Below are 17,268 nucleotides of genomic sequence, written 5' to 3' on the forward strand. Positions count from 1 at the left end.
TGGGACTGGCTCTTGAACTCACTTGAGACAGCCCCGTAGACTGTGAGAAATAGCTGGATGAGACTTTGTGGTGGATAAAAGGGGGAGGGTGACTACAGAAGGTGCTGCCCCATGCTGGTAGGGACAAGAAATGGTGAAAAACTAATAGTTATTACCATTCGTAGGACCTCTCCCAGTCCACAGTTGAGTAAGGCCTAGGAAAACCCAGTTTCCATTTTAATAACAGCAACTTGTATGCAGGACTCTCATAAAGAGAATATGCAGGACTCTGAGACAAAATTGGAAATGTCTTTTAAGATACTTTTGGCTATTTCAGGTTTGGCAAGGAACGCTCAACTACAAATGCCTGAAACAAAAAAGGACATTTATTCACCCATTTTCCGAAAAATCTGGAAGAAGTTCAAGAGTTGGTTCAATGGCTCAACTAGGTCAGGACCTTAATGGTCCAGGCTCTCTTCATCTTTTCATCCTGCTGTCCTCACCAAGATGATGATGTTCCCCCTCATGGTTGCAAAGACAGCCAAAAATATCTTCAAGGAATCACATCACCACACAGAGAATTTCTCCTCCCTTACACCTCTATTATCTTGGATTGGATTAAGTTCTTTCCTAGGAGCATCCATTCTCCCCAGGAAACTTCCCTTAGGAAGTCATTGCCCATATCAGGTCACATACCCATGTTGCAAAGGATATCTAGAAAGCAGTCTCTGGATGTTTCCATCTATAATAGTGGAAGTGAGCTCCAGTGAGTAAAAAAGAATGGGGAGTGGGCTCTTTGGATAATCAACTGACAAGTTCTGCACCACTGGACTAAAGCAAGAACAATCTCACTGCTACGTCATGCCTGGATTCAGAAATTTGCTAGAAAGAACTGATTATCCCCTGACAAGGACTTTCCCAAAGATCAGTGAGTTGAAGACAGCCTTGACCTTGTGGGTTGACTCACCCCATGAGCAACCAGACATCTGTCCAAGATTTTCATCCTCCTCTAGCCCTCCTGCTGTTCATGGGGCTGTTTATGTCAAGTTCGTTAAAAGCAGTCTGCCCAAGACTGCGCAAAAAGATGACTAAGCCTCCTTATGTAAAGGACCAACCAGTCATCAGTTTTTCCTTAACACGCACATAGAAAAAAATCCTCACCTTCACCTTAAAGCATAGCATCAAGGAGGCAAAATGACCACAGTGAACTGGATATGATGACATATGAGTTCCGGGTCCACATCCACTAGGGATCGATTCTGTAACTTCAAGCAGATTCCTCCACCTCTCTAAGCCTCCATTCCTTCACTTAGAAAATGAATTTCATAATCCATTCCCTTATTTTACTGAGATTATACAAATTCATGTATATGTAAAAGCTTTGTGAAGCAAAAAGTATTGATCAGTCATTCAACAAATATTAAGTACCTATTATGTGCCAGGTACAACACAGTGATGAATGTCCTTGTTCTGATGGAGCTCTCATTTTAGGTGGGGAAAACCACAATTAAACAACTGAACCAATAAAGAATGTACATCTGGGAAGATATTTGCAAATTATATATCCAATAAATGGTTAATATCCAAAATTACAAAGAAATTATACAACTCAACACCCAGAAAACAAGTAATCCATTTAAAAATGGGCAGAAGACATGAAGAGACACTTTTCCAAAGAAGACACCCACATGGCCAACAGACACATGAAAAGATGTTCAACATAATTCATCATTTGCATTCAAAGAAATGCAAATCAAAACTACAATGAGATGTCACCTCACACCTGTCAGAATGGCTAAAATAAAAAAAAAAAAAAAAAACAAGAAACAAGTGTTGGGATGTGGAAAAAAAAGAACCCTCTTGCACCGTTAGTGGGAATGCAAACTGGTGCAGCCACTGTGGAAAACAGGATGGAGGTTCCTCAAAAAATTTAAAATAGAACTACCCTATGATCCATTAATCACACTAGTGGGTATTTACCCAAAGAATACAAAAACACCAATTCAAAGGGGTATACACACCCTGATGTTTATAGCAGCATTATCTACACTAGCCAAATTATCAAATGAGCCCAAGCATCCATCAACAGGTGAATAAAGAAGATGTGAGATGTATAGATGTATATATAATTTGTATATATAATTTCCCATATATATATATATATAATTTCCCATATATATATGGGAAATTACTTAGCCATAAAAAGGAATAAATTCTTGCCATTTGCAACAACATGGATGGAGCTAGAGAGTATAATGTTAAGTGAAATAAGTCAGTCAGAGACCGGCAAATACCATATGATTTCACTCATGTGGAATTTAAGAAACAAAACAAACTAGCAAAGGGGAAAAAAAGAGAGAAATCAAGAAAGAGATCCTTAATTATAGAGAACAAACTGCTGGTTACCAGGAGCAGGTTGGGGAGGCGGGTGAGTGAAAGAGATGATGAGGATTAAGGAAGGCACTTGTCATGATGAGCACCAAGTGATGTATGAAATTATTGAATCACTATATTGTATACCTGAAACTAATATAACACTGTATAACTATATTGGAATTAAAATTTTCAAATACCCTACTAAAAATCAAAAAAAAAAAAAAGAGAAAAGAATGTATATCCAGGTAGTTATAAAGACTATAAAAAATAAGTTCTGTGATGTTAGAAAGTGACTAGGTGACAGAGAAAGAGTTGGGCCTTCAACATTTGACTTAAGACCTAAAAGATTTGAAGAGCCAACCATGAACTGATGGGGCAGGGCAGGACAGGACTCCAGGGAGCAGGACAGCAGTTGTGCAAGTTGAGCAGGAGAGCAGTGAGCACAAGGCATAGAAAGAGGAGGTCAGAGGTAGGCAGGCCCAGGGTCATGCACGTTCTTTAAGGCCTAGCTTTCAAACTTTGGGTCACAATCAGTGGAATCATGAAGGGCTTTTCAGCTTCTTTATAGTTTTCTGTGCTTTCTCTTACTTATAATAAGCATATTTAACTTTTATAGTCATAAAAATAAGTTTAAACACTGGAAACTGATGCCCACAGAAACCTAGAGGAGCTGGGAAGGCATGAAGAAAAAGGAATTGTTCAGGAAAAGCCCTCTGCCTTTCCTCCAGCCTGGCCCGCTTAAGGCTCTGCAGGCACCATCAGCCCCTCCCCACTCCCCTGCCCTTGCTTCTTGCTCATCTCCCTCCCTCTCTCCCTTCCACATCTCCTTCTCTCCCTTCCCTTACTTTTCCTTTCTCTCTTCCCTTCTTTCTTCTGATCTTCCTTCCTTGTTTCCTTCCTTCCTTTCTTCCTTCCCTCCCTCCCTTCTTTCCTTTATCCATCAGTAGGATTGTCTTTTCCATCAAATGGAAAGCCGAAAGTCCTTCCTTTACAGATAAGAATTCATGAACCCTACCAACTTTAGCCAGTGGCTAGATGAAGGCATCCAATTCAGTTCCATCTGTATTTACTAAGTATGGCCCTAATGTGTGTCTTCTATCCACCTCCCAAAATAAGAAGTTATCTTTCGTATTCCCAGAACCCTCATTTCCTGGTGAGAGAAGGAAAGGAATTGGCTAGAAACTAGTGTTCAGGGAACAAGGCAGAGGTTGGACTGACAGCCCCTTTCTTCCTGACTCTAAATCTAATTATGGATCTCAAACTCACAGGCCTAAGTCCCTGGCAAATATCATCAGTCAGCAAAGGCCTGCATAAGTGGTGACGACTGTGGAAATTCTCACTCAGTTTAGTGAGAATATTTATTAATTCATATCCCTTCTTCTGATAAGAGTCAAAGCAGAAAATGTATGGAAGATGGAAAGAAGTAGATCTTGATAGTGTGTTGGAACCCCTGGATCCATCCCTGCCTAGACCTAAAATCCCCATGGATATTTATGGATATTTCACTTATGCAAATACACAAATTCCTGTTTTGCTTTAGCTGTGTCAGGGTGGGTTTCTGCCTCCTGGAAGTGAGAGGGCCTAGGCTGATACCTACAGATGCAGTGCTCTGTCCTTCACAATACACTTTCACCTCCATTAATATATCTGAGCACTAGAATGCCCCTGTGATAGGGACACTATTACCACCCTCATTTTATGGACAAACTAAACAGCCTGAGGCACAGCCTGGTCCAGTGACTGGTATAACTCCCAGCCCAGTGCTCCAAGTCCTTGTACCTCTCTGATAATAACTTCTCTACCAATGCCATGCTAGCCAAGAAGTGACTTACCCCCAAATCCAATTCTTTCACCAAGTTTGTCTAGGGAAGTATGTGAATTGGGTCTCTTTTCTAAAACAGATCACCTTGCCCTGATATGTGGCACATTGGATAAATGGGTAATTATGTACCCCCATAATGAATAATATTAATGGGGAAAACTAGAGGAATGTTTTTTTAAAGCAGAGACCACTCTTTATTTACTTTTAATATAATGGGTTCCTGGCAACAAATTTGTAGAAACTGGGACAGCTGACACAGCACCACATACAAATGAGAAAGGCTTCCAGAAAAATGACAGATGGAAATGGTAGAATCCTTAGAGCCATATTCATTTGTCACAAGAACAAATAGGACAGTTTCTCAGAGTGTATTATACAGACCATTAATCTCTTGGGATATTAGGGCAAGGTGGGAAGGGTTTTGATATCAAAAAACAATGAGACAGCTGCATTCACAACCTCTTTTGAAAGGATTTACTGACAAATCCTGAAGTAAGAAAAATATTTCACATAGCGTTTTCCAAACTTATTTTACCAGGAACATCTATGAATAAAACTATCTGGCTACAAACAATAGAAATAAACAATGGCTAACTTGAGGGGGAAAAAAAAGGGAATTTATTGGGAGACTATAGGATAGCTTGTAGAATTACAAGGTCTTTGGTTTTTTCTTAATAATTTGTCTCAGCAAGCTTTCCATGTCAGTACACTATGATACATATATTCACCTCATTCTTTCAGATTGCTCCATGGTATTTCATTGTATGGATTAGTATCAGTATCTATTGCTACAAAACAAACCACCCCAAAACCTAGTAGTTTAAAAAGACCAGCTGCACAATTCTTCTGGCTTGATCCAGTTTTATTTCTGATGAGTTTTCTCATGCATCTGTGGTTAGCAGGCAGATCTTTTACAGGCTGGATGGTCTAGGATGGCCTCATCCATATTCTGGAGGGAGGCAGCCAGTGTGCCTGGGTTCTCCACATGGCCTCTCACCCACCAGAAGGCTGGCTCAGGTTCATTCACACAGCAGTGTCAGGGTCCCAAGTGCAGCAAGAGAACAAGCTCCAATATACAAGCACCTATCAAGCCTCTGAGTGCGTCATGTGTACAGTCCCATTAGCCAAGAGAAGTTACATTGCTAAACTAGATTCAAAGAATGGAGAAATAGATTCCCTCTTTTGTCAGGGCCATTGGCAACATTTAAGGGCATAGATGTATTATTTATTCACTTCTTTTTAAAAATTTTTTTATGTTTATTTATTTTTGAGAGAGAGAGAGAGAGAGAGAGAGAGAGAGAATACGAGCAGGGGAGGAGCAGAGAGAGAGGGAGACAAAGCAGGCTCCAGGCTCCAGGCTCCAAACTGTCAGCACAAAGCCCAACACGGGGGTCAAACTCACAAATGGTGAGATCATGACTTGAGCCAAAGTCGGATACTTAACTGGCTGAGCCACCAGGCACCCCTATTTATTCATTTCTATATCGATGGACATTTAGGTCTCTTCCAACACTTGATCATTACAAGAAGTGTTGCAACAGACATCTTTTTGCATACATCTTTATACATGTGTGATTATTTTTGATAGATTCTAGAAGTGAAATTCTTGGGTTAAAAAGTACAAGAATTTTACCCTTTGACACTAATTTATACTGCCACCCATAAGTGAGTGCCCATTTTCGTGCATATTTGTCAATCACAGCTATTATCAACCATTTTAAATGATTCCAATCATCATGGGCTATAAAAGCTGTCTTGTTCTCATTTGCATTTAATTTGATTGCTAGTAATGGTGACATCATTTTCTATGTTTATAAGTCATGTGTAGGTCTCCTTTAAATAACTTACTCATATTCTTTGGACATTTGTGTTTGTTTCTTATTGATTTGTAAAAGTGCTCTATATATTCTAGATATTAATTCTTTGAAAAATATTTTTATGACTGCGATTAGCATCTGTCATTTTATAGAAGTTTTGAACTATACAGTTTTGACTAAGGTCAAATTTGTCCGTTTGTTTCTTTATAGCTTCTGGATAGGTCTTCCCCATCTCAAGATGATTTTTTTTAAGTATTTTAAAGTTTTGTTCATTTTTACATTTAGTTTCTTAATTCATCTGGAATATTTTTCTCCCTTGTATAAGATTCAGGATTTCACATTATTTTTCCTAAATTTCATCCCTTTGTTTAAAACAAATGTGTTGTATGATCTTTTTTCACTAAGAAGTGTCATCTTGATCATAAACTACATTCCATATATACATGCTTCTGAATTCTGCATTTTTGCATTATATTTTTTTATTCTTGAACCATCTTTTCTTTTTTCTTAAAGTTTATTTATTTATTTGGGGGGGGGGGTGGGTAGGAGCAGAGAGAGAAAGGGAGAGAGAGAATCCCAAGCAGGCTCCGCACTGTCAGCGCAGAGCCCTACAGGGGGCTCAAACCCTCGAACTGTGAAATCATGACCTGAGCCAAAATCAGGTCAGTCGCTTAACTGACTGAGGCACCAAGGTGCCCCATGATTCCTGAACCATCTTAATCACTATAGGGTTATAATATTTTAATATGCACTAGGACAATTTTCTTCTATCTTTTTTTAAAAATGTCTTGGCTATTTTTGTGCATTTTTCTTCCCATGTAAACTTTGCTCAACTAACTTGTTGGGACTTAGTTGGGATTGAAATAAATTTATAGATTAATTGAAGAATATATATTTACACTGTTGGGTCTTAAAAAGGAAGAAACATTTGTCTCTACCTTTATTTGGTGGTTTTTCTAAGTCTTTCAATAAAGTTAACATTTTTCTTCACACTATTGCACAATTGCTTGTTAGGTTTATTCATAAGTATTTGTGGCTTGTGTTGCCATGGCAAATGGGATTTTTTTTTGCAACAAAATTCTAAATGGTTATTGCTAGTGTATAACAGAGCTGTTGATTTCCATTCATATAGTTGAATCTATCCACTCTACTGAGCTCATATTACTATTAATAGATTTTTAAATGAATCACTTGGATTTTCTGGGTCTACAAAAAGAATTTTGTGTTTTATCTTGTAATAAAATTTAAATAACAAACAGTAATAATGCAGGAGAGGGGAGTATAAATTTCAGTTGCCACTGGGGTAGGGATGGTTTTTGATCCATATATGGCTTGATAATCTTTTTGAGCAAGAAGTATTGGCAGACACCTAGAAAGTGGAAAGAGATAGCTAGTCTGATAATCATGAGAAAAGGGAAAATATATTTTGCTCTCAGAAAAGGGAGTATAGAGAGGGGAGCCAGGGAAATAGTGTGATGTTGGGACACTGTGGGAGCAAAGAAGTCCAAAAACATCCTGGTGGAGGTAGCTGACAGACATTTTCAGAACAGGAAGGCCTAATGTTCCATTTGAAGCTGCTAAGATTATATTTATGAGACATAAACTCCTCCTGGATCTCCTCCCCAAATCTTGAGGGATGGGGCATTGGGGAAATCAAGACAGGAGTTGAGTTTCATTTTGAGTTGATATGACTCATAAGAGAGATGGCACAGATGTGAGACAACCTCATCAAGAAAAAGGTGAGTTCCAAGCCAGATATGAGTGACCCTTGGAACAAAAGCCTTCTGTGGATTTGCAGGAACATTGGGGAAGTTTTAGATTCCTCCAGGTGTGCTAGGATTCAAGAAATCTTATCTCTAACTCAAGAGGCCTAGAGACCTCAGCTAACATCTTGGCTATAAGAGCTACCATTTATGTCATACTTGCTGTGTGCCATGCAATATGTGCCCATTGTCCAATAATCTTTATAACAATGCTACCAGTTACTATTATTGCCATTTGACAGCTGATCAAATGAGACTTAGGGGTTCTAAACTTTGCTTGGGGTCTTCTAACAAGTAAGTGGTAGAGCCATGATTTAAACTCAAGTCTGGTTACTAAAGCCATGATTTCACTCCACTCCCAAGAAAGCACATGTAAGTAGGAACTGGTTTGAAGGCTGAGATGGTGGACAGAGCTGTGCGGGAGCCCAGGGAATGAAGACAGCTCTGCCCCCATGTCAGGTTTCCTCCTCTGCTCTGATTCTACATGCAACAGCCCCACACAGCCTGGCAGACAAGTACAGTCAGCTCCTTTCACATTGCAAAGCCCAGACACCAAAATAACAATAGCAATAATAAAAATCATTTTACTTCCACTTCAAAAAAGAGCAAATGATTTCCTTTTCTTTTTTGTGCCAGATTTGGTTTCTTAGTTACACCTTCTCGGGGTGTGATTCATCCTGAGACAAAACTCCGGTCCAGTTGTAAGCCTGTGGAACCAGACAAGCTGTGTGCTTCCAAATTACCATGGTGAGACAGGCATAGAATTGACTTTCCTATTCCAAAAGGGAGACATCAGAAAGAAAGGGGTGACAGATTCCAAGCAAGACCAGAGCCTAGCAAGGCAAATTCCGTTGGATCTTAATGCTTGCTATGGACTGAATGTTCATGTGTCCTCCAACCCTCATGCCAAAGTGTATATGTTAAAACACTAATTCCCAGTGTAATAGCATTTAGAAGTGGGGCGTTTGGGAGGGAACTATGGTTATATTAGGTCTTAAAGAATTAATGCCCTTATAAAAGAGGAAGAGACACAATATCTTTCTACTTGAAGATATGAGAAGATGGTCATCTGCAAACCAGGAAGTATGTCCTCACCAGATCGGCCAGCAGCTTGATGTTGTTCTTTCCAGCCTCTGGAACTGTCAGAAATATTTGTTGTTGAAGCCACCCAGTCTATGGTATTCTGTTTCAGCAGACCAAACTGATGAATCCAAGGCTCAAGAACAATTCTCTGCCTGGATACCCTACCTTCCAGGACCAGTGGGGCAGCAGTGTCAACCCTAAGGCTCTTTGCATGAGTCCCAGCCCCTGAGGCACTGTGAAGGTATAGCCTGGCCCTCTGAAACAAATGTAGCACACATACACAACAAACAGGGATTCACTCTTTAGCATGGTCCCCTAGCTACCCAATACCTGAAGGGGAGGGAGAAGTATATGCCTGCTAGACCCCATTCTCCTGTCCTCTTACAGACAGACAACGGGAGTAGTACTACCTGCATCTTCTACATGACCTGCCATCACTTTTCCTATTTAAACTGGCCTAGATGGATTCTCAGCCCCTGGTTGGTGGGAGAGGGGCCCATCAATCTGCTCCAAGTGTCATTTCCACCAGGCCCAAAGTATCTTTTCAGCAAATGAAGAGGCAATTAGTAGACAAGAAAGGAGATAAATGCTGGCTTGTTTCTTTCTTCCTCAATCATCAGAGTTGTTTCCTGCCTCAAACATCATTGCTGCCACGAGAGGGACAGTCATCTCTCTGCTGGCCATGTCTGTCAACATCAGTCTGGAACCAGCTCTGCTCAACCATAACTCCCTGGATGTCCCCAACTGAGTATCTTCCCATTCTGCCCCTTTTTCCCATGTGTAAAATGAGTGGATTCAACTAGATTAACTAGATGACTGTTTCTCAAATGCAGGCTGACAGCCAGTTGAGGATCACAAAATAAATGTAGTGGGTCAAGACCAGCATTTAAAAACTAATAATAAAACATAGAGTAGAACCAAAAATATCAGAATGCATCATACTAAGGGCAGTCACTGTTTTTGTTTTACTTTTTCCTCACCAATATGTGTGTACATGCACATGTGTACAGTATGTGTACACATTGGGTTATAATGTAAACAGTATATTCTAGGTGGTTTGTGGTTCAAAAAGCTTGAGAGTCATTGCACAAATAATCCCCAAGGGCCCATCCCTGCTCTGTGGCCCAAGAATTTGTATCCATGACACTGGGTCACTTTTCCCACCACCAGAACAAACTGGTCTGCAAGAGGCAAATAACAGGACAGATAAAGCAGCTTCCATCTGCATAATTTATACACATCCCCTCTTTACACATACCTCTCCCCATGCCCACACACCCCAAACCACAGGGAGGAGCTTCCTGACAGATTCTGCCCCAACCCCGGTGATAAAAGTGTTAAGGTACAGTCTTCCAACCTCTTCCCCCTCTCTAAGAGGCCATTACTCCCAGTCCTAGTAGTCCTGACAGGTAGTCCACTCTGAGCCAATTCGCCACAGGGAAGGACTGTCTACGCTGGAGAAACAAAGGGGCTAAGGTGAGAGGGAGCTCTAGGAAGCCAAACTAAGACCCCACACAATCACTACCTACTGTCAACCTTGAAAATAAAAACAACCAGTTACTTTACCAGCAAAATGGGTTTATTCAGAAATGGCAGAGGAATTGCAATTTGGACATGCAAGCCAAAGCAAAATCATAGGCTAGTCCAGAGAACAAAGGAAAGGAACATTATAGGGGAAAGGGAAGTTGGGAGGGGCAGCTTTGGATAAAAGTCCATTAGAGGAAACTGAGAAGGGTGATTACAGTTTCTCATTGGCTAAGTTGTGGCAGTTTCTCATTGGCTAGTCTGCTGTTGAGCAAGGAGAAAAATCTTCCTCCTGCTTGCTGGGGTAATAAAGTAGATTTCTTCCTGTTGGAAAATGCAAGGCATGGATCTTTCTGTTGGGACCTGCAATTGTCCTAGAGTTGATAAGGGGTGAGATCTCCCCTTCTGGCCTCCTGCCTCTATTTTATTTTTTAATTAATTAATTACTTAATTAATTGAGAGAGAGACAGAGAGTGAGCAAGGGAGGGGGAGAGAGAGAGGGAGAGAGAATCCCAAGCAGGTACCACACTGTCAGCACAAAGCCTGATGTGGGGCTCACACAAACCTGAGCTGAAATCAAGATGCTTAATAGGTGTCCCTTGTCCTCCTGCCTCTATTGTAATTGAAGTTTCCTGTATTCAGTGTCACACCACTGTGAAAAAAAATTTTAAATGGCTTTTTCAATGGTAAATTAGAACAACTTTTCTACCAACCTGGCAACCTGGCAACATGTTGTAAAATAGTATTTTATACTATTGCATTCCTTTTGTCCCAGCAATTCTGTTTCCATTAATTTCCCCTGAGGAAATTATGTAGATAAGTGAACAAAGATACACAAGCAAAATCAAACAAAACAGAAACAATTGATAGTTGTCTATCAACAAATTGGGGAAATATGCTCATCCATATAATGGAAAAATGATATCATTAAAGATAATAATGGTTACCTGTATTCCGTATGGATGTGGGGAAATGTCCAGATTTATTATTTCATGGGGAGAAAAAGCAGATTATAAATCAAAATAGCCAAACCCCATTCCACCCCCCACCCCAAATCTATGCGTTTTGGGTTTTTTGCATGTTTGTTTTGTCTGTCTAGTTCTGTGGAGGAGGGAAGAGTTGGGGGGTAAAAAAGGGGGGGGGCATGAAGCCTGGAAGGATTTAAACCCAAATGTTCAAAGTGGGTATCTCAGGGAGGAGATAACGGTAGAAATTTTGCTTCCACTTGATGCCCTTCTGTATTGCTTGTTTTATAAGTGCACATACTACTTTTACGATAAAACATAATGAAACAAAACTATTCCTGTTCGGGAAAATAGTAGTAGCAACTTGCTTGGAAGACTCAACCTCCCTGCATTCGCCGAGGGGAGCTAGACCGCGGCGCAGCGTGAACCCTCCACCTCCCCCCGCCCCCCGCCCCGCAGGGTCCCCTGCCCCCACCGCCAGCGGTCCCCGACTCCTCCCACCCCATTCCCCTGGCAACTCCCCGCTCTCAGCTGCTCCCCAGACAGCCGGCTGTCCCCAACCAAGCACCCCGACTCCGGCCCCGCCCCAGGTGTTCCGGACCCAACCCACTGGTGGTCCCTACCCTACAGGCCAGGGGCCCGGTCCCCAGCGTCCCAGCCCTGTCCTGGCTGCAGGCAGCCGTCTCTCCGCCCCACTTCCTCCCGCTGCGCCCCCTAGATCCCCACCGGCCAGGCGCCGGCTCCAGCCGCGCGCCCCCTGCCCACGGGCTCCCTTCGCCAGCCCCCGGCATCCCTGCCACCTACAGCATGGAGCCGAACGCATCGGGCAACGCGTGCGTTACCGGGCTGGGGCTCCAGTCAGGGCTACACTCCGGACGGCACGCCGGCCACTTCTCGGCGCCGGTGGCCGCGCTGCTGGCGGCGCTCAGGGCGCTGCTGGCGCTGGCCACGGTGCTGGGCAACTCACTGATCGTGGTGGTCTTTGCCGTGGACCGCAGCCTGCGCTCCAGCGACAACTTCCTCCTCAATTTGGCTGTCGCCGACCTCCTGGTGGGTGAGTGCCGTCTAGGGACCGGCGGCACACAAGTAGCCCTGCAGAGGAGAACCCTGCGCTCGAAAGTCTCCTTCAAGAGTTGGGGCGCCTTGGGGCACCCCAGGCCAGGCTGGAGCTGGCAGCCCGGCGGCCGGGCCACCGCTCCCCTGTGTCCGCAGGCGGCTTCTGCATCCCACTGTACATCCCCTACGTCCTGACCGGGAAGTGGAAGTTCGGGAAGGAGCTGTGTAAATTGTGACTAGTGATGGATTACCTGGTGAGCACCTCCTCGGCCTTCAATATTGTCCTCATCAGCTATGACAGGTTCACCTCTGTCACCAGGGCGGAAAGAAAGCCAGAGGTTCTACACAAACCCGCTGGCGTGGAGGACTGCCAGGGACACAGTCGGGTTTGGAGTTGCTGGGCTAGTGGCAGAGAGAAACCACCATACGATTTCCATATATTTTCAGAACCCCAGATATTCAAAGGGAAAAGAAAAGGAGATGCTAAAACTAGGTTACAAATACTGGTATCCGTTTTAAATACATTTAACAAATTAAAGAGTTAAAATGCAATATAAACTGTGCCTTTCACATGATTTATTTTTATCCTTATGAAGTGTACCCTAGGTGTTATGGTCATGAGTATGGTCAGGAAGGATGCAAACGTAAAGTCCTATTAAGGCATCTTTCTCTTTCCATCCATTGTTCTCACCCTGAGTCCACGCCTCTGCTCAACTGTCACCTCCTCAGAGACTTCCTTGGTCATCTGTGTCAAATAACAGCCCTCACCTTCTCCAGTTCTCCTCCCCTGCTATACTCATGCTTATCACGGCTGGACACTGTATTCGAGGTCTGTCTTCTTCACTAGAACCCAAGCTCTAAGGGGGCAGGGGGTCTTGCTACTTGATGTTTTCCCAGTGCTTGCTTGTAACAGTGCTAGGCATAGGTACTGATTTAATGAAAGCATAACCTCATCTGGAGGCGTGATCCAAAGTCCACATTCAAGGTCTGGTGTAAAGGTAATATGGGTGCCAAGTGGCTTTTTGTCCTCCCTGGTAAGTATTCATGGCTGCCTCCCCAAGAACAGTGCTGGGTGGGAAGGGAAAATACTTCAGTATTTCCAGAGCAGATAGCAAAGGGAAGGGTTTGCATGAGCAATCACAAGTACGTTGCACTCACAGTGGTGCTTTTTAGGCTGGTCCAGGAGTCAGGAGACCTAGGGTCCACTCTTGATTTAAGACACAACACATTGTGTGCCTTTGGCACATCACAGCACCTCTGTGTACTTGTATGCCATTAGGAAAGTGAGGGGTTAAAAGCCCTTTGGCTCTAACCTCTATGATGGCTAATTCTTTTGGTCCTCACCTCCCTGTAAGGTAGAAACTAAAGATTTTTATCCCTATTTTGCACACAGGGATGATAAGACCCAAAGAAATTAATCATCTGGGGCAAAACTGAACCTTAAATGAGACAGAAGAGGGGGGAAAAAAGCATTTTTACTGCATTTAAAGCATTTTCCTTTGGGGCTTTTATGAAAATTCCTTTTATCTTTTGTTCAAGTAATCTATGTTCACTATAGGAAAATTAGAAGCTTTGGCAGATAGAGCCATCCATTGCTAAGTCCACTCTGTGGCACTCAGGCAATTTGCTTTTTCCAGCTGCAATTTCCAACCCATTTGGGAAGCACTTTTTTTTATTATTATTATTACATATTTAGACTTAATGGGCTTAGAGGTGGGGGGCAAGCTTGGCATTTTTAAAAAGGCCATCAGGTGATTATAAGGTATTAGAAGGTACAACCATGAATGAGACTCATTGCCTTTCGTCACTGCTCTAGACCAGCTCATCCCTGTCTCTCATCTCTGTTACTGTTTATTACATTTTCACTGTATTTGACCAAAATAATTTCCTAAGTACCAACATCATTTAAAGTGGCATTTTCTAAATGAGCCCAAAGTAAACATTACTTGGGCTCACTCTCCTGTAATCCATTGGCGATTAGGTTTCCTTTGCTATGAATGAAAGGCTTTGGGGTACACTGAGGGCATACAGAGTAAGATGGCCTAATTAGCAGTATTAAATGTTCTGCATTGAACCATGTAGAGGACTGGGTCTTCTGCTTCAGTGACACACATTCCCAAAGGGTCTTCAATATGGCAGCCCAGTTGGGGGAAAATGCCCATCTCTCCAATCTTCAAAGAACCTTTCATTTTCACATTTATCTCTCACCATCTCAGAACTTTTTCTGCACACCAAAGATACAGGGGAGAAAAAGCCAAGAACATTTATTTCATGCTTCTGCCCTTACAGATATTGTTATGCTCAGTAAGAATGATACGTAATATTTGATGGCCTATTTTAAGTCAGATACTATTTAAAGAACTTTATATGGAGTATATCCAAGAGCTGATATACATAGGGTCATGACAACCCTGTGGTCCAGGTAAAGGTGTCCCATCTTATACATGAAGAAACTGAGGCACACAGAGGTTAACTAAGTTGCCTAGGACAAACAGCTAGCCAAGTGATAGTGGGCATTTAAATTCAAGCCACCTGACTCCAGAGCCTCTACTCTTGGTCACTGAGACCTTGTGCCACCTACAGGAACAGTAGGTGGGACTGGACTGATCAAAAATAAAAATACAGAGTGAGCACATAAAGTTAACAGCAGGATGTACTTAAAGTTGGAAGAAGAAGCACGGTGCAACACAGTGCTATTCCATTTGTGGATGTTGAGCGAATTATGTATATAATGTATATATGTTCTCAGAGGTGTTGAAAATGTATGCTTTCATACATGGAGGAATACCACTAACATCAAAATGGGCAGACTTTGAGTTGTGTCCACAAGAGGGAGGCTTTTCACCCATTGCACGGAGGCCCCTTGGAGTGGCAGAGTAGAGCTAGGGAAGAGTTGGCTGATAGGGAAGTAGAACCTCTCCCAGCCCCCAGACACTGGCTAGCTCAACAACTAATATCCGACCTCACCATTGGCACCATGCTGTACCAGGCTGAGTGAGTGAAGGTGCCTCAACTTCCCCTCTTACCGGCCTCTGCTGTTTCCTTTTAGGTGACTTACAGAGCTCAGAAGGGCATGACCAGGAATATTGTTTTCGAGTTGGTGGGTGGTGGCATTCCTCGTCTATGGACCTGCCATCATCGGTTGGGCATATGTGGCCAAAAGGAGCATCCTGCCTCGGGGGGAGTGCTATGCTGAGTTCTTCTACAACTGGTAGTTCCTGATGACGACCTCCATCATCGAATTCTTTACTCCCTTTATGTTATCAGCGTCACTTACTTCAACTTGAGCATCTACATCAACATTCAGAAGCGCACCTCCCTGAGGAGGAACAACATTGTCCAGAGCCAAGACAATTCGGAGATGAACTTCCAGGGGAGAAAAAACACATTATACTTTTTGTTAAACTAGTTGAGACGAGGAGCAGGAAGAAGAGAGACCAGGTACTCTCCCCCAGACACAAGGGTCTTTCCTTGGATGTCCCTGGGACTCAAGATTTACCACCTCTGCAGGTAGACATCCAAGCCAAAGCAGCACACTGGCAACAGAACAACTACAGGGCCAGCAAGAGTGTCTGCATTGCCCAGAGACAGCCAGACCTCGCCAGCTCACTGGCCAGCCGCCTGCAGCTCTTCCAGATTAAGCAAGTGGCCAGGTGGCTAGCCATCATCATGTGTGTTTGGCCTGTGCTGGGGACCCTACACATTGCTCATGATCATCCAAGCTGCCTGCCATGGGATATGCATCCAGCACTCCCTCCATGAGATGTCTTTCTGGCTCCTCTGGCTGAATTCAGCTATCAACCCTGTTCTGTACGCTTTATGCCACATGAGTTTCAGAAGAGTTTCATCAAACTGCTATGCCCTGGAAAAGCCAAGATCCACCCTCATATGTACATAGGACAGAAATGCTTCCTGGAGCAGATTGCCTAAACCCCTTATACTGTCCAAAGGAAAGATGTTTACAAACACTTCCCTAGGCCACTGCCACACATTTCTCCTTAGTCTTTACCACAAGGAAATGTAAGAACCATCTTACATTATAAGAAACAAGTGAAACAATTTACTGCAAGTACTATTAAAAATGTGTCTATGGAATTGTTATCTAGGGCTTCTTACTCAAAAGTATGGTCCCTGGACCAACAGCATTATATGGGGGCATATTAGAAACATGGAATCTTTGGCCCTACCACAGACCTGCTGAATTCCAGAATCTGAATTTTAACAAGATCCCAGGTGATTTGTATGTTTAATAAAGCTTGAGAATCTGGTCCAAGGGATGTGTAAAAGGATAAAAGTAGTTGACAGGCATGGTTTTGTGATAGCCCATATCCTGAGAGACATCCTATTTAAGGCTTAAAATCATTGTGGTTCAAATTTATATTAATTTTATTGAATCTGCACACTATCCTGTCAACCCATTTTATTCTTTGATAAGGATCACCAGTTTAGATTTTAACTTTTCTTTTAGTAGGCTCCATACCCAACATGGAGTTTGAACTCACAACCCTGAGATCAAGAGTTGCGTGCTCTACCAGCTGAGCCAGCCAGATGCCCCAATATTAACCCTTTTGATTGGAGTTTTGAGTACTCCATTGCCGTTGTATATAGACAGTAAGCTTGATAAAAAATGGTAGAACCCAGGGGCACATGGGTGGCTCACTTGGTGAAATGCAGGGCTCGATCTCAACAACCATGAGGTCATGACCTGAGCCAAAATCAAGAATAGAATGCTTTACCAACTGAGCCACCCAGGCACCCCCAAATGTGCTCCTTTCTAACATTATATCTAATGGTCATGAAGCCATTTGTATTTACACTTAGCTCTGCCTTGTAAAAATAGATTAAAGTCACAGCTTAAGATTTTACTTTGTCTTAGGAAGACA

The 17,268-nt window shown here is 42.7% G+C and overlaps 1 protein-coding gene across 1 annotated transcript; it reads left to right on the forward strand.

Annotated features, from left to right (window-relative positions):
- The first annotated feature begins 9,301 nt into the window (after positions 1-9,301).
- On the forward strand, positions 9,302-12,702 carry LOC122494309 (predicted GPI-anchored protein 58). The gene is made up of 2 exons (XM_043599375.1): positions 9,302-9,319; positions 11,789-12,702. Exons 1-2 carry the CDS (start codon positions 9,302-9,304, stop codon positions 12,578-12,580), a joined length of 810 nt encoding a protein of 269 aa, XP_043455310.1. The 3' UTR covers positions 12,581-12,702.
- Positions 12,703-17,268: the final 4,566 nt, after the last annotated feature.

This window comes from Prionailurus bengalensis, chromosome E2 (genome assembly GCF_016509475.1).
Source record: "Prionailurus bengalensis isolate Pbe53 chromosome E2, Fcat_Pben_1.1_paternal_pri, whole genome shotgun sequence".
Taxonomy (NCBI): domain Eukaryota; kingdom Metazoa; phylum Chordata; class Mammalia; order Carnivora; family Felidae; genus Prionailurus; species Prionailurus bengalensis.